At 33.0% G+C, this 18,601-nt stretch overlaps 2 protein-coding genes across 4 annotated transcripts; both read left to right on the forward strand.

The window, feature by feature from the left end:
* Nucleotides 1–1,821: 1,821 nt before the first annotated feature.
* Nucleotides 1,822–12,112, forward strand: LOC139490567 (glutathione gamma-glutamylcysteinyltransferase-like). 2 transcript variants are annotated; one of them, XM_071277415.1, is made up of 3 exons: nucleotides 1,822–1,938; nucleotides 5,285–5,961; nucleotides 11,816–12,112. In XM_071277415.1, exons 2-3 carry the CDS (start codon nucleotides 5,304–5,306, stop codon nucleotides 11,860–11,862), a joined length of 705 nt encoding a protein of 234 aa, XP_071133516.1. In that variant the 5' UTR covers nucleotides 1,822–1,938; nucleotides 5,285–5,303; the 3' UTR covers nucleotides 11,863–12,112. The 2 variants fall into 2 exon arrangements, with proteins under 2 accessions (XP_071133516.1, XP_071133515.1); XM_071277414.1 differs by lacking the exon at nucleotides 1,822–1,938 and adding an exon at nucleotides 4,198–4,282.
* Nucleotides 12,113–12,925: 813 nt separating this feature from the next.
* Nucleotides 12,926–18,096, forward strand: LOC139490566 (integrase/recombinase xerD homolog). Of its 2 annotated transcripts, XM_071277413.1 has the most exons (3): nucleotides 14,052–15,056; nucleotides 15,249–15,275; nucleotides 16,281–18,096. In XM_071277413.1, exons 1-3 carry the CDS (start codon nucleotides 14,107–14,109, stop codon nucleotides 17,314–17,316), a joined length of 2,013 nt encoding a protein of 670 aa, XP_071133514.1. In that variant the 5' UTR covers nucleotides 14,052–14,106; the 3' UTR covers nucleotides 17,317–18,096. The 2 variants fall into 2 exon arrangements, with proteins under 2 accessions (XP_071133513.1, XP_071133514.1); XM_071277412.1 differs by lacking the exons at nucleotides 14,052–15,056; nucleotides 15,249–15,275 and adding an exon at nucleotides 12,926–14,038 and having other exon boundaries at nucleotides 16,289–18,096.
* Nucleotides 18,097–18,601: the final 505 nt, after the last annotated feature.

Below are 18,601 nucleotides of genomic sequence, written 5' to 3' on the forward strand. Positions count from 1 at the left end.
ATCCCATAAACGCGTCGCAGGGGACATCATCGAAATTCCTGGTGTCCGTCCATCCGGTCTTGTTTGCACTCTCACGTGTACAATTCTTGCCAGATTATTATATCATTAGCAATAACAATTTCGAAAATAAGTCCCAAGCTTTGACCTTTGGAAATATAAATTATAACGGAAATCCCATTGCATTTTCTCTGAAGCTTTTATTTCTCCATTTAAAAGGAAAACTTTATTTTTTATTAGTTATTGCCCTTGTTCCTTGGTTACATAAAATATGTGCAATGCAGGGGACAAAGGAACTTTGTTCTTTTATTGAAAATAAAATTAATATGTGGACCTAGATAGAAACTGGAATTTACTGATAAGCCTAGGAATGATCACACTCTATTATAGATTTTTTTTTCTCACGTTGTCTTTCATGTCACAGGAAACGATATCAGGATATGGGGGTTTAGTTGACTTGTCAGTTATAAGAGGCGGATTTAGGGGGGACAGGGGGCTCGGGCCCCCCTTTCTGGGAAAAAATTTGGTTGCTTATATAGGGAATCACTGAAGTGTGACTGGAGCGGGCCCCTCTTATGTCAGTCAGTGGGCCCCCACTTATCAAAATTTATGGATCCGCCAAGGGTTATGTTGTTAGTCAGTTGTAGAAGCCATCGCTCCGCTAGGCTCAATTTCAGATGAAACATGTCCGAGGATCTGACTGTGCATCGTCCTCTGCACTTGCCGTAGCCGACGACGTAATCTTTTTACGAAAAAAATCGAGAACACTTTTCTGCGATTTATCCATCTTGTTTAATTACATAAACTAAATTATCCTTAATAAAAGACCATGCATACTTCATCGGAAATAATTGGATGTTAATATCCTCATATTCTAACCCTTGTTTATATACCTCCGAGTTTAACTGCTGCGAACATATCTTTATAATTTTTTTCCTGTCAAAATGATGTGGATGCATGAGCATCTGAGCATACATGCAAGCTACGCCACTGGCGTGCATGCACAAAGATGACGGCAACTGTAAAATGCGCTTTAAAAATAGTTTTATACAAATGTGTTTAAAATGTCTTTTGAAAAAAAATAAATATGAAAGTATGAAACGAGCATAGAGAAAACGGCAAAAAAAAATTCCCGTATTTTCATATAATATAATTTTTCGGATTGGGACTATGACGTCATACAAAATTCACCGCAAAGTTTAAAAAAAAACCGGCCATTGTGGATGAGTTTGGACTGTAGTTCGTTATATGTAAGAAATGTCATTTGGAAGGATAAATATTCGAAAATGTAAGAATGTGTATAATTGCTATTTATTTTTTTCATTTAATATAACCTGATGTTACAAATCTGCTCAAGAAGAGGTTTAAAAAAATCTGCATAATCTGCATGATTCGATAGTCCGGGCTGAACCGACATGAATTTTTCAGTGTCCAACTATTATGATACAATTTAAAGAAATGACATTTTTTAAAAAGGTCCACGACATAGTCCATTAGTATTTCCATTACACTGCTCTTCGCATATATTTATTTATATTACCTGAATGTGCATTTGCTGCACTGTGTTATTAAATAAAACATGTTGAAATTTTATGTTTAATAATGAATAAGTGAGAAATATCTGGTTGCATGCAGTATGATTGATTTTAAAGACTAATTTGAACTGTGTGTATGAATGAATGACTGTACTTCTCATTTTAGAAAACAATATGTTAAAAATGGGAAAGTCAGTCCTCCGAGTTAATGTCATTGTTATGTTCACACCTGCATAGAATTATTGTACATTATAGATCTGTATCGACATATGTTATCTACAAATATGTACATGCATGTAACTGTTTTCTAATTTGACAATATGTTAATGGTGTTATACATTTAACAGAAAAGTCAAGTTTCATAGTGATCACCTTTTTGACGGAGATTTGCCTTCTATGATAAAAGGTATGATTTTGTTTTCAAACTCTAAAAATAAAAAGCAGATAGAACACTAAGTGATTTTTAAAGGGACAGTTTTTTTTTATTTTATTTTATTGTAGAGGAAATATGAAAGGTTTTGCTAAACACATAAAACGGAGGATTGTTTTGGCATCCCTTCGCTTAAAGGTACTTTCTACCAGAGATGACTTTCTTCATCATGTTTTCTATACGTCCGTTTATAAATACGTCCGTCCGTCGTCCACATGTCGGAAAATGACTCAGAAACGCTTTCACCAATTTGCATGAAACTTTGGTGAAGCGTTGATAATTCTTATATGATTTGCAAAAGATTCCTGAAAAAAGGCGTTTAATCCTATAATATCTATAAACGTGAGCTCCCTTTCGATTTTCATTAATTCTAGATTTTACGTTTCTAAGTTATAGGGTTTTATTCGTTAAAGGAGTAGGTTCAGTAAGACCCCTTTTTGGCCCCAAAATATAGCAGTTTTACAAAATTGTTAAAATGTAAACCTTTAGTTATTTATTGGACAGTAGAATGCTTCTGCTACATAAATATGGGCTGATTTTGACAATACAATGCACATATATACGGTACTAGCACCATTAAGTCATGCTAAATTACTGAAATCCTCATAATTCTAGCATTTTAGTTAAACTTTAGACGGTTTTCGTGTAAAACTAAAGTGGCCGCATTCGTGTTCATCCTTAATATTGAAATGTAAGTTGTATTTTATGATAATACATAACATATATAAAGGTTGAGGATGAACACGGATGCGGCCACTTTCATTTTTACCAAAAACCATCTGAAAAGTGACATTTTTCGGCATATTAGGTAGATTTTTCATATTTGAGCTTGAATCGGATCGTTTTTAATGACTAAATCTGTTAAAATCTTTCGCATACACTAATTAATTCAAATAAAATAGACACTTAAGTGTTTAAAAAGTGGTCAAAATTTTTCGTCAGATGAACATGAAATTTGAGGCCAAAATCGGTCCTTACCGGACCTACTCCTTCCCCGCCCCCCCCCCCCCCCCCCCCCCTTTTCCCATTTTCGGTCAATAACGCCAAAATGCTTTCTCTAAATCTCTGAGTTGTTTGCTTTTATACATTCAATAAGGTGGATTTCCCAATATTCAAATAATAACTCAAAAAAGGCTTTTCAGGAAACTTTTGTGAATTTTATATATCTATTGACGTACGCTCCTTTTCGAGTTCTATAAATTCAAGAATTTATGTTTCCGAGTTATGAAATTTACTTCATTAAAAGGGTGGATTTTTCAGTTTTTAGACAATAACTCAAAAGTGCTTTTAGAATTTTCATGAACTTTGGTGACCGGTTTAAATCTATCAGAATAACCTCCCATTAGTTTTATTCTCATAAATTTCTGAAATGACATTGAGGAGTTGTGTAATTCTTTGAAAAAGCGACGGGTGTATCATGGACTAATGGCGCAGCTAATTATTCTTTTTAAAAAATCGACATAATTACAACATAAATAATGTTCATGGTTATTAGTTTATCTAAAAAAAATAGTTCTACTTCAAATTTCCAAACTGACCACAATTCACTGATACTTTTGGTATCATTGCTATTATGAATTCATTTATTAGTAATTTAAAACCAATCCAACTAGAAAGCAGCCTACAAAAAACAATTTGTAAAATATGTTGGCTTGTTGCAACGTTCAATTTCATCTCTATATACAACATGCAAATTCCCCCCTCCCCCCCCCCAATGGTCAGTTATTTTTATCCTTTACCTTTAGTGCTAGACAAAACATTGCAGTTGTATACCGAACAACCGTCATTTGGAAACGCACAAAGACTCATTTATTTACTTCAGTTTTAGCATTTATATAAGTTTGTTCCCTCTGTAAAATGGTCAGTATGCATTCGATATGGTCAAGAATTTCATTACGTCGGGGTACCAGTCTAGCATGTATACTGTTCCAAATACAAAAAGGGAGGTATAAAATGCAATAAATCACCGGGCTGGATGTTTATTATTTATATCTGTTGACTTCGATATAATGTCATAAAGTTGAAATTTTTGTACGGAAAACGAAACACAAACAAAAGAACTATTTTTCCACAGCCAGTACGAATAGAAAACAGAATATTTACCAAATGCCGCCAAATTTTTTTCCGCGAAAGACGCACAGCGTTACATTGGCGGGTTTATGTTTGTGATGCATTGATGCTTGCTTTTAGAAGGTAACAATGACAGACGATTCTTAGGGTTTCTGCTTGCAAACTGGCAAATGAAGATTCGACTTGACCAAATCATCTATTGTAGAATATCTTTTCTGTATGGTGAAGTAAAAAGTGTTTAATTTGCTATGTAAGTTGCGTTTAAATTTCAATTACTGATTAAGAATATAGAAACTTCAGTATGAGTAAATTTGGTAAGTGTACAGACTTCTATAATAAGCTACATCAGAGCCATACGATACAATTATAAACAATGTATTATATGTATCTGGCTACATTAAGTACGTTGCAAAATATGTCATAAATATTTTATTGTTTAGTGTGTGAAACCATGGTAAACTGAGGACAGGGAAAAGGATAAAAGGCACATGTGAAGTAGACATGGAGACGGATAGAAGTAAAAGAACCGTCGACTTTCTCTCTAATCAGATACTTCTTACTGTTAATTGAAACATTTCAAATAATATTTGAAAACCAAGAAAATATTTGACTTTCGTTTTCAAATTACAATTTGGTTAACACATTGACCATGTTAATTAACACTACGTTTGAAAAGTACGACCTGCTTGTTTTAATTTAATGACACATTATAGTATTTGACAATCTGAAACTGATTTTAAGACTGGCATTGTAATGATGCCAGATTATCACATAGATATTTTTAAGTTATATATTTTTATATAATATTTATCCAATTTTATTTCATCTGATAAGCGTCAGGTATGTTAAAGTATAGATAAATAGATAAGTATAAATCTGTCAAAAAGTCAGGAACAAGTTAATTCTTGTTTGATAATCATATTTAAAACATATATCTAAGGAATTAAAATTTAAAACAAACTTAACCAACATGCGCAGTGGTAGAATAAAGAATATGTATAGCACTAAAGAAATCCTTGGTTTCTAGAATGCATTAACAGTAAAAATTAAAAATAATATGTATGATTTGATGGAAGAGTTAAGAAAGTTTTGTGAGTATTACTGTTCTAAAGATTTAAACTATTTTCTTTATTTCTTGTTTCTTTCGAAGATCAACAGGTACCAACATTTACAAATTTTAAATTAAATACACTCCAACTACGTTAAAGTACTTAAAAGTAGTCGATCTTTACACGAAGCTTTATATTTCCAGTATAACAGAAAGATCACTGATGGCGCACATATTAGACGAATTTATCTCGCAACCAGAATCGGAACCTGTGTTTTACAAACGTACACTGCCAGATTCATGCGTTTCATTTTCATCGAGAGAGGGAAAAACAATTTTTGAGGAAGCATTGTTATCTGGTCATATGGAATGTTATTTCAAACTAGCCTCACAGTTCCGTACTCAAGACGAGCCAGCTTTTTGTGGACTCAGTACACTAGTTATGGTGTTAAACGCTCTTGAAATAGACCCGGGAAAAGTATGGAAACGACCATGGCGATGGTATCATGAAAGCATGTTGAATTGTTGTGTTCCCATTGCTGTTATGGAAAAAGAGGGTATTACTATGGACCAATTTATATCAATGGCTGAAAACAATTGCCTTGAAACAAGGTTGACATATGTGGATGAAACTGCTTCTCTAGAAGCTTTCCGAAAGATTATTCACAACTATACAAAACAAGATGAATCTGTGATCACATTGTCGTATTCCCGGAGTGTGCTTTCTCAAACAGGAGATGGCCATTTTTCTCCAGTCGGTGGTTATCATCCAAGTCGAGATCTTGTTTTAATATTGGATACAGCTAGATTTAAATACCCGCCGTATTGGGTTCCTGTCTCTTTACTCTTTGAAGCTATGCAGGCCAAAGACAATTCAACAGGTAAATATTATAAATTTTATCTTTATGACAAGAAATATGTGGTGCTATGTTTAAATGATGACTCATAATCACAAAACGGACGTCACATGACGTAACTCCGAAATATATTGACCAGCACGACCTTTTATACATAGCAATCCCTTTACACTATTATGGTCATCTGACCTACGTTTTCTAACCTTGCACAATATCTGTGATGATTTAAAGTTTTATGTTTTTTTTTCAGTATTCACTAAAGTTAGTTCCAATAATGTCGAATATCATTATCGCAAATTAAGAGGTATTTTTTTGCGCCTATTTTTATTAGATCTTATTTTTTTTTATTTAAAAATGACTAATAAAAGCGATATGAGCGCCGTAATAATACATACATTACATTGACAATTATTATAGCTATACAAAGCTACTTATCATCATAACTTCTCTGTAGATATGTTGTCACTTAGATTGCTTATTTTTTATTCGTTACTTATTCCTTATTCGTTACCTATTCCTTATTCGTTACCTATTCGTTACGTATTCCCTATTCCTAATTCGTTCCCTTTTCGTTACCTACTCCTTATTCGTTACTTATTCCTTATTCGTTACCTATTTGTTACTTATTCCTTATTCGTTAACTTTTCGTTACTTATTCCTTGTTCGTTACTTATTTATTACGTTTTTTTTCCGTATTCGTTCCCTATCCGTTGCTTATTCGATCCTTATTCGTTCCCTATTCGTTACTTATTCCTTATTCGTTCCCTATTCGTTTCTTATTCCTTATTCGTTCCCTATTCGTTACTTATTCGTTACGTTTTCCTTTTCCGTATTCGTTCCCTATCCGTTACGTATTCCTTATTCGTTCCCTATTCGTTACTTATTCCTTATTCGTTCCCTATTCGTTACTTATTCCTTGTTCGTCACTTATTCCTTATTCGTTACATATTCGTTACTTATTCCTTATTCCTTATTCGTTACATATTCGTAACTCATTCCTTGTTAATTATATGCTACAGATTCGTTACTTATTCCATATTCCTTATTCGTTACATATTCTTTACTGACTCCTTATCCTTATTCGTTACCTATTCGTAACTTATTCCATATTCCTAATTCGATTGTTTTTTATCACATTTTTTTCTTTTTATAAGTTGCATCTTTTTATTGCTTTCTTTTCTTTTCTTTACTTGTCTCTAGTGGCAGCTGTGTGTTTATAGAGATGAAATTATCCTTATAGCGCGTTTGAGCGCTCGACTGATACTCTGTTAATTTTTCGGTCCTTACTCTTTTTGAATACGTTGCACCTTTTAAATGCTTTTTTTATTTAAATATGTTTGTCTATAATGTAAGCTGTGTGTTTGTAGATGGGAAATAACTCTATTAGCGCATATGTACCCATTCCAGCGCTCGACTGATACCCTAATACTTATTCGTTCATTATGTGTGTAATACCTTGCATATTTAGAAATAAGTAATTTCATTTTCTTTGTCTCTAGTGTTAGGTGAGGGTTCTTAGAGCTGGTGTTATGCGAGGGTTCTTAGAGGTGAAATAACCATATTAGCGCGTATGTTCCCGTTTAAGAGCTTGACTGGTACCCTGTAACTTATTCGTTCCTTACTCTTTAATAATACGTTTGTTAAATGTTGTGAATTGAAAAAAAATCTTTTTCATTTTTTTCATGTCTATGGTTTTATCTATGGGCTTTTAGAGTTGAAATAACCATAATAGCGAGTAAGTACTCGTTTCAGCGCTCGATTGATACCCGGTTACCTATTAGCTACTTATTCGTTCCTTATTCACATTTTATACATTTCATCTTTTTAATGTTTATTTTTTTTTTTTTTTTTTTGTCTCTAGTGTAAGCTATGGGTTCATAGATTGGAAATAACCATATAAGCGCCTATGTGCACGTTTCAGCGATCGACTGATACTCTGTTACTAATTCGTTCCTTAAAGGGATAATTCGCGATTTTTCACTTTTCATCTTATTATGTTCATAATACCATAAAAAACATATTCACCAAGTTTTATTTTGATATGAAATCTAATAAAGAAGAAAATTGGGAATTATTAATTTTATTTTTTGAAACTTCCTGACTTATGTGACGTAGTTTAAGTCTATGATGCATGCCGGGAGTGAAAATATCTCATTTAAGTCTTGTTCGTTAACCATCTAATAACGCGATTTAAAGCGCATCGACGACTTTTGGTGTAGCTATTAACCAACGAAAAATAAGTGATAGCCATGCAACTTTTAAAATAAGATCGTGTGGATTTTTTAAAACGAATTTTAATTAAAAAAAAAGTAAATCATACAATAGAACATTTTTATGATTTTTTTTCTAAAAATACTATAAACAAACATACGAAACTGACATGATCGATAGTGTATTAAAAATACATGTTTGTATTCTGACCTTTTTGCTTCATTCCAGCAATCATTTTCACTTGCTTGTACGGTGGAAACAATAAAATGTGTATTGTTCTGTGACACCTAAAGAATGTGGAATGTGTAGTTTAACTCAAGGTAATTAAAAGATTAGCATTATGTAATTTAATCTTTTGATCCTCATTCAGTGAATTCTAGGCGTCACGGTTCACTGGCATTTCAGGTGTGAACAACATTTCGTATCAATTGTAAACGGGAGTCAGACAAAGTTTCAGACACATGAATGTAAAAAAAAATAAAAAAAAAAAAATTAATTAACGGGAATAATAAGATCGCACAATAACTGGATAGCTGTATATTTTTATATTTTGCATAAGATCACTTTTAATGAATTATGACTTTTGATTACTTTAGTAACGATAAAATACTGAATTATTTTAATTGAAGAATTTATGAATAAAAATAGCCTAAATTTAAAATCGATGGTGATCTCTTATCTAGCAGAATAAAACTTTAATATCTATGAATTTGAGCATTTTTATACAGAATAAACATAATATCAATTTTTGATTTTTATGCGAAGTTTCCCTTTAAACACTTTTTAGACGTTGTATCTTATTTTTAATGCTTTCTTTTCTTTTCTTTTCCTATTTCTGGTTTAAGCTGCGGATTTGTGAATAGGAAAAAACCTTTTATCGCGTATGTACACATTTCAGCGTGTAACGTATTCAAGCAGCGAATAAGTAACAGGGTATCAGTCGACCACTGAAACAGGTACATACGCGCTAATATGGTTACTTCCCATCTTCAAACCCAAGCTTATACCAGAGACAATAAAATAAAATAAAAGAAAGCATTGAAATGAATAATGGATTGTAATTGTCTCAAGTTCATATTTAAATCATTCAAATGACAAGTTGAGCCATTGAAATGCCTATATTTAATTTCAAATACCAACATTTATTGAAAATATGAAAAAATCAACATGCTTAATACTCAGGTGAGTCTGAATCCAGACAAATTTGCTTCATTGACAAATCGCCACATAAAAACTCGCTCAGCTTACAAAAAAGTGTAAAATCAAACTCATGAAGCTTTTAGGAAGTTCGCTGCTCAGTTTCAAAATAAATAGCTTTCCATAACTCTAGTATATATTAATATGGGATTAGTTGAAGAATAAAAAAAGCAAAAAAAGTATAGGGTCAATGTGCTAGTTTTCGAGATATTAGCCATTTGAAATTTGGCGGGAAAATGTTCTCTCTTGATTTTTCATGGCTTTATCATTGACCAGTTAAAGTTCTCAAAAACTATTAAAACATAAATAAGATATAATAAGACTTTTACAAATGGCATATACTTATACATGTAGAAGATTAATAAAAAGGAAAATGGGGGTCCATGTGCAAAATCTTTTAAGGCATTCAAATGGATAAAACAGAGGAATTCGAAAATCTGACAAATATTTCAAAACATGACAAGCAAACATCCTTAACAGGATAATTTTACCTCTTAGAACACAAAAATAACACCAGAAACAAGATAATAAATGAAAAGAAATCAAATAAGGAACGTATAAGTAGCTAATAAGAAGTAGGGTCGAGCGCTGAAACGTGAACATACGCGTTAATACGATTATGTCACTTCTAATAATCTATCGCTTACATCAGAGACAAACAAATAAAAAAAGAGAAAGCATTAAAAAGATGCAACATACATGTATAAAAAGTGAAAAAAGGAACGAAAGAGTAGCGAATAAGCAACAGGGTATTAGTCGACCACTGAAAAGGGAACATACGCGCTAATATGGTTATGTCCAATCTACAAACTAACAGTTAACACCAGGGACAAGAAAAATGAAAGAAAGGAAAGCATTTAAAAGATGCAACGTATATAAGAACCCCATAGCTCACGGCAAAGTCAAGACAAATATTAAAAATAACCTTTTTTAATGTGCAACGTATAACAAACGTAATTTAAAAGGAACGAATAAGTAACAGGGTAACGGTCGAGCGCTTAAAATATTACATACGCGCTAATAGGGTAAATTTCCATCTAAAAACCCACAGCTAACACCAGAGACAAGAACATAAGGGAAGAGAAAGCATTCAAAATGCAAAACATATAAAAAGTGAATAAGGCACGAAAAAGTAGCGATTACGTAACAATGTATATTCGACCGCTGAAACGCGTACATACGTGCTAATAGAGATATTTCCAAACTACAAGGCCACAGTTAACACCAGAGACGGGTAAATAAAAGAAAAGACAGCATCAAAAAGATGCAACGTATAAAAAGTTAATAAGGAACAAATAAGTATCTAGTAAGTAACAGGCTACCAGCCGTGCACTTATATGGTTATTTCACCTCTAAGAACCCATAGCTTAGACCATATACAAGAACAATGAATTTTTTTTTAAAATGTGCAACATATAACAAACGCATTACAAACAAATAAGGAGCACATACGTAAAAGGGTATCTGTCGAGCGCAGAAACGGTATTCACTCGTTAATGGTGTAATTTCACCTCTTCGAACCAAGAATCATCACCAGAGACACAAAATCAAGCAATTCAAAGGTGCAACGTATAAAGATCGAACAAGGAACAAATAAGTAACGAACAAGTAACAGGGGTTTAGTTGAGGGGTAATTACAACTCGGTAAACCAAGAACTGTAACCACAGGTAAATAAAAAAGCATCAAAAAGGGGAAGCATATTTAAATCGAATACATAACAAATAAGGAATAAGAAACTAATAGGTTACGAACAAGGAATAAGAAACGAATATGTTACGAATAAGGAATTAGGAATAAATTAGGAATAAGTAACCAACTTGAAGACCCTTGGATAAAAATCCAGTGATTACATTTTGTCATTGTTTGTCATAAAGAAACATGTCCCATCAAAAAATGTAATGACAAAATCACTATACTAATTTAAAAACTTACGATACGACGACATTATCAAACGTGACCAGGCATCGTTATTAATTAAACAAAAGAAACTAATGCATCATCAGTCTATGGAAGAAGCGAATCGATAAAAACGTTTCTTATATCAAATAGCGATATTGTCTAATATGAATTGTAAATATGCAGACACTACATGCGGGAAAAATTGTTTTCGGTAACGCAAAATTAAGAAAATACCAACTTTTCAAACATATTCCTCAAATACATACAACCATTAAGTAAAAAAAAATTATATCCAATAGTTAGCTAAAAGCAAGTCTTAGAGTTTATGTCTTTGTAAAATTTGAAGTGCTGTGTTTTTCCTATTACATACATAAACAAATGCTAAAAATTCTAATATGTTATTATAAAATCACTGACATGATACTTTACCTACAAGCTTGTTCATTATAAAGGATATATAAATGTGTTTTATGTTGTTATCTTTTTTTTAATTTATAATAAAACCTTTAAATTGGGCGGGAAATATAATGCCTTATAGATTAGAAAACTGCAACACTTTTTATTTTTCAGGAAAGCCAAGAGGATATGTCTTACTGACTAAACAGTCAAATTGCTGAACACCTTTTCGGTATTCAACTTTTAGAATATCTAATTGACTTGAGTAAAATCATACCATGCATACGTAGAGAATGCTTGGAATATTTAATAAGGTTTAAACGCAAGGAAACCTAAACTATGCACCTTGCTTGAGATATGTAGTTGATAGGGAAAACGTCACAATGGTGGTGTCAATGGTTATGTGAGAAACTACAGACAAACAAATTCAGAGCTACATAATTGCAAATAAAGTGAATGGTGGGAAGCATATTATTATTGTAATAAAATCAGTATCAGATAATGCAAGTCCTACACACTGATTGAAAATACTTTTTTAATATGTCGTTCATTTACCTAGGGATTGAGCCGCTGTATTAAATGTCCGAAATCAACTTTTTCTACTACTAGTAAGCACATCTGGACCTAAAGGGGCTTTTGTCATTAAATAAGTCAATAAATAGTGTTGCTCGGTCACATTAGATGAACATTTTGGGATGTTTGAATGATTGGGTTAGTTAATCTTTTTAATACATTGAATTTTAAATGAAAAAGAGAGTAAAAATGTAAGGAATAAAGGCAATAGTAGTATACCGCTGTTCAAAAGTAATAAATCGATTGAGAGAAAACAAATTCGGGTTACAGACTTAAACCGAGGAAAACAACGAAACAGCAGAAACACTGATGTGCAACAAAAACAAACGACAATGCAACATACAAAGAAACCAAATACTAGATAACAACTGCCATATTCCAGACTTTATACATGACAAATTAAGCAAACATGCTGAGTTGAACCTGGTTTTGTGGCTAGCTAAACCTCGCGCTTTATGGCAACGTTAAAGATACCGCAAAATCACAACATTACATTAATGGAATACAGTACAAATAAATGCTACACTCAGGACAGAGAAATACATCAATAAATGATATAAAAGTACATTCGATATGTTAGCCATAGAATAACAACAAATACCTAAAATAATTGAGGACAGTACACAGAAACAGCATAATACAATTACACTCTGTGCGTCACACAAAATTATCAACGCCACAAAAAGTTACGTCACAGGTAAATTAAAAAAATATATATATGTATTTATTAAAGTTGAGCATACACGTGTTTTCTATTATGTAAACAATCACACGTGATTGTGTGTCCGCATAGTGGTCATCTATTGGTGTTTATGTTAGATAAACAGGTTTGTGTTTTAAATATATGATATTTCGGATTGGTCAATATTTGTCGCATTGCGTAAATATATTGAGTATGATATTTGTTATGTAAATAGCACGGGATTTTTAAAGCGCGAATAGTTGTCTTGTTTAAGTAATTTAAGATATATGGTCATTCGAAGCTCGTATACCGTTCAGTAAGGCAGCTTAGTTTAGGTAAAGATATGTCCGAACCAGTGCTCGATCTGAATGAAGAAGATTTGTTAAGGGACCCCTTACATGGTCAACCCGAACGTCTTAATGCTTCAAATTCACAAGCTAATCAAAACCGTGACTTAGTAGACACTTTTGGCCTTTTAAAGACTATTTGGATAAGAAACTTGTTGATTTGAAGTCCGACATTCTGTCAGAACAAGACAATCTATCTAAGAAATTCAGAGATGAGGCTAATATTAAGTTCAAATCAGAAGGGAACCGTATTCAGTTTCGATTTAATGAGAACATTTTGGATGGCCTTAACAAAATCCACAAGGATCTCGTATCTGTTGCTTCTCCCCTTTCTTCTATTACTGGTGATTTGGTATGTAAACTTAAAGAAAGAAACAAACTCATCAGGATCGCTGATAACTCCACTGGGGGATGGGCTACGGTTAGAGAATATGAAAGTAACGATATCGCTGAAAATGATGAGGACGAGAAAAAGATTCGCCAGGCTGAGACTAGAGCCCTCAAAACTATTAAGGAGAAAAAGACCCGCCCTCAGCCGTATTCAGCTAGACCTTCTCCAGCAGTTGGGAGTATCGCTACTGCCACTGCTCCTCCTCCAGCTTACGACTTCAGTCGATATCAACAGCCCTTTCGTAGCAGCACTGCACGGCGTGAGCCGTGCCCCATGGACATCTGTCACTACTGCAAGCAGTATGGTCACTGGAAAAGAAACTGCCCACTCAACTTCAAGTCAGCCACAGCTTCTGCACCCAGTTACCAGCCATCCAAACAGCAATGATACAGTTACTGTTAATGATAAGTATCTAGATATAAGTTTATTATCTTCTAGCTATGAATGCAATAACGATGAACTTGATGAATTTATGTCACAAGTTCAATTTCTTGAAAAATTAGAGTTTTCTGCTAGTCATAACTTTAAAGGTGTTAAAGGCAGGCTTGCAAAACATTACGATTTTTGGGTTAAGATTGGAGCTAATGATTTTGTTTTAGATACAATTAAAAACGGTTATGTAATCCCTTTTTTAGTGCCTCCCCCTAGTATGCACATGAAAAACAATAAATCTGCTGTTACTAACTCAGAATTTGTGGAAAAAGCCGTTTTAGAATTAGTTGATTCTGGATGTGCATATGAAGTTCCCTTTACGCCTTATATTGTTAATCCTTTATCAGTTGCCTCCAATAAGTCCGGAAAAAAGAGGTTAATATTGGATCTTTCAATTTTAAATAAATCCGTCAAAAAAGAGAGATTTAAATTTGAAGACTGGAAAACAGCTATTCAATTTTTCAAAAAAGGTTCTTATTTGTTTAAGTTCGATTTAAAGTCTGGTTATCATCATTACGACATTTGTCCTCAGCAACAAACGTTTCTTGGTTTTTCCTGGAATAACAAGTATTACTGTTTTTCAGTTTTAGTTTTTGGTCTAGCTTCTAGCCCTTACTTATTTACGAAATGTTTGAGATCTATGGTCAAATATTGGAGACAAAATTCGATTGATATTGTTTTGTATTTAGATGATGGTTTTGGAATGGCTTCGGATTACGAATTATGTCGGAAAGATTCCGATTTTGTCAAAAAATCACTAGAAGAGGCTGGTTTTTTAGTCAATGTAGAAAAATCTGTTTTTGAACCTACCCAAAAGTTAGAATGGTTAGGAATCACTTGGGATTCTGCTCAATTCTGCATTTCTATTCCCGAAAGAAGATTAAATGATTTGTTACAGTCTATAGATGAAATTTTAGACAGATTTTTGTTTTTCTCTGCTAGGCAATTAGCTCAAGTGACTGGTAAGATCATTTCTTTATCACCAGTTCTCGGAAATTTGACTAGATTGATGACAAGATATTGTTACTTGTGCATCGTGCAAAGATTGAGCTGGGATAAATTATTACAAATAGTTTATCCAGCTGAGATTTTGAATGAGCTTAAGTTCTGGAAATCCAATGTGGTTACTTTGAATAAAAAGAAATTGGCTATGTACAGCCCTTCTTCAATAGTAATTTTTTCAGATGCTAGTAATGTAGCCTGTGGGGCTTATACTGTAGAATTGGAAAATAAGATTTTTCACAAAATGTGGAACGAATTAGAAAGATGTAAAAGCTCCACCTGGAGAGAGATGAGAGCAATCGAACAGGCCCTTTTGTCGTTTAGTACTCTATTTATGGGCAAAAGTTTAAAATGGTTTACTGATAACCAAAATTGTGTACGTATAGTACAAGCTGGAAGTATGAAGGAAGATTTACAAAATCTTGCCTATTCTATTTTTTGTATTTGTAAAGAGCATAATATATTAATTGAATTACAATGGATTCCCCGCACATTGAATTCAAAGGCAGATTACATTAGCAAAATGAGTGATCATGAGGATTGGCAAATTTCAAATGAATTTTTTGAATTTTTAGAAAGTTTATGGGGACCTTTTACTGTTGACAGGTTTGCTAGCGTGATGAATAACAAGACAAAAAGGTTTAACTCACTTTTCTGGAATCCGAACGCAGAAGCTGTAGATGCGTTTACACAAAATTGGAATGGAGAAAATAATTGGCTTGTCCCCCCTATTTATTCAGTTATACGCACAATTAAACATCTGATTTACTGTAAGGCTAAAGGGTCTTTAATTGTTCCAAGATGGGTATCTTCGCCATATATTTTTAATAAAAACTTGACTTACAAAGCTTATGTTAAAGATGTGCTAGAATTTAAAGAAACGAATAGAATCTATTCAAAAGGAAGTAGTCCGAAGTGTATCTTTGGAACTGAAAATTTTTTATCAACTGTTCTCGCAGTTAGATTAGACGCTAGTCTGTGATATTTCACATGGTCCTGATATCAATTTTGGTATTGCAGAGACATGGTGAATGAGATTTTACGTTGTACATATTACTCAGTGGAGAATGTAAAGATGAAGTATTTTTAGCGACATGGCCCTAGTATCATATGTTGTAGTATGATATTGTAGTAGGCATGGTTGATTGTTTAATGTCATATGCATTTTATTATAATAATTTATATGAATACTTGTTTAATTTTCCTTTATTGGGTAACACATTTTTCAGAAGTTTTCAAAACCAGAAGATGGAATGATATTGATTCTTTTCGTCAGTCTCAATCTCCAGCCATGCAGCTCCTGGTAGACCAGATACCTTCCTTTTGTTTGTCATCTAGAGCAGCTAACACTCAACGACAGTATAGATATGTTTTCAACGCTTTTTGTAAGTGGTGTTTATCTATTAATTTTTCAAACACGTTACCTGCTTCAGTTATTTCTGTCGCATCGTATTTAGTTTATTTGACTAATATTGGTAAATCTACTAGCAGTATAAATGAAGCTTTTTATGCTATAAGTTGGGCTCATAGATTAGCCGGAGTTGAAAATCCGTGTAAATCGGATTTGGTTATTTCTGTGAAGGAAGGATCTTTGAGATCTGTTGGACACATTGTGGTTAAGAAAGAACCTATAACACCAGAAATTTTGTATCAAATCGTTATGCTTTATGGTAACGATAAATCTAATCTGAAAGATGTTAGAATAGCATGTATGTGCCTTATAAGTTTTGCTGGATTTTTGAGGTATTCAGAATTAGCAAATCTGACAAGAAATAATATTGTTTTTCATGATTCGTACATAAGTTTACTGATAGAGAGTAGTAAAACTGATATTTACCGTGAGGGTAGAGATGTACTCATTTCAAAAACGGACAAAATTACATGTCCCGTTAAAATGTTGATGAAATATTTAGATTTAGCAAACATCAAGTCGGACAGTAATGATTTGATTTTTCGTCCTTTATCTTTTTGTAAATCTGTAAATGGTTACAAATTAAGAAATGGTAAGCTTTCTTATACTACTGCAAGAGACATTCTGTTATCTACTTTAACATCTATTGGTTTAGACAAAAAGTATTTTGGTTTGCATAGTTTGAGGTCCGGAGGCGCCACTGCTGCTGCAAATGCGCACGTGGAAGATAGAATCTTCAAAAAACATGGTCGCTGGAAATCAGACCGGGCTAAGGACGGATATGTCAAAGAGAACATCAGTGAACGTCTAACAGTAACTAAAAATTTAGGAATTTAAAAAGCACACAATTGCGCCTTTCTTTGTTTAGTCGAAAATAGCTGCACATGCTGGCGAGCTATTCCTATGTAACAAGTGTTTGTTTTTATTTTATAAATACTTTATATGCGTTTGAGGTGACGAATTAGAATATAAATGTATTTATTAAAGTTGAGCATACACGTGTTTTCTATTATGTAAACAATCACACGTGATTGTGTGTCCGCATAGTGGTCATCTATTGGTGTTTATGTTAGATAAACAGGTTTGTGTTTTAAATATATGATATTTCGGATTGGTCAATATTTGTCGCATTGCGTAAATATCTTGAGTATGATATTTGTTATGTAAATAGCACGGGATTTTTAAAGCGCGAATAGTTGTCTTGTTTAAGTAATTTAAGATATATGGTCATTCGAAGCTCGTATACCGTTCAGTAAGGCAGCTTAGTTTAGGTAAAGACCCCCCACCCCCCCCCCCTCCCGGATTAAGATGCTTGTACATTTGAAATGTTTTCGCGCATAGATAGAAAGATATTTATTCTATCAGTAGGACATTGTTTGTTCGATTATTAAGATTTATATGTATATATGATTTCTGATTTTGTTTTTCTATTTTGTAGGCTGTCGTGTACTACGCAGCGGTGTGACCGATATCATGACATCGGGACTCAATATTTTGATTTAATAAAATTTAACAGTAAGCTGCACATGCTGGCGAGCTATTCCTATGTAACAAGTGTTTGTTTTTATTTTATAAATACTTTATATGCGTTTGAGGTGACGAATTAGAATATAAATAAAAATAGAGATTAGGTTTGTAATTAAGTTATTTGATGTATTTTATAACAATTACAAGAATATTGATATAGAATTGTGTTATTAATTGTGCAAATAATTGTTTAATTTAACTATGTTGGTTATTTTTCTTAATCAAACTGTAAATCAAATAAATCCTGTACTGGAGCTAGATATTTTTCCATGCATTTTGATGCACCGTGATTGACAATGTCATGACAACGGCAATTGACTGGCATATTTTAACAATTTGTTCTAGAAAAATGATTCATAGAAACCGCGCACAGCATAAATTGTCAACAATAGAAAATGAAGAAATAAATTATTGAAATTGTGAACACGCCTTACAAGAGCATTTAACTCTAAATCAAGATTTTCGAATAATATGCTACCAGGATAAGATTGCTACCATCCAAACTGGCCTTAATTTATTATTGACTAATCTCCAAGACTACCATCAACCGCCTGCACGTGCTTTACATCAAGGAACCACTTAGATACGTCAGATT

Source organism: Mytilus edulis, chromosome 10 (genome assembly GCF_963676685.1).
Source record: "Mytilus edulis chromosome 10, xbMytEdul2.2, whole genome shotgun sequence".
NCBI lineage: Eukaryota > Metazoa > Mollusca > Bivalvia > Mytilida > Mytilidae > Mytilus > Mytilus edulis.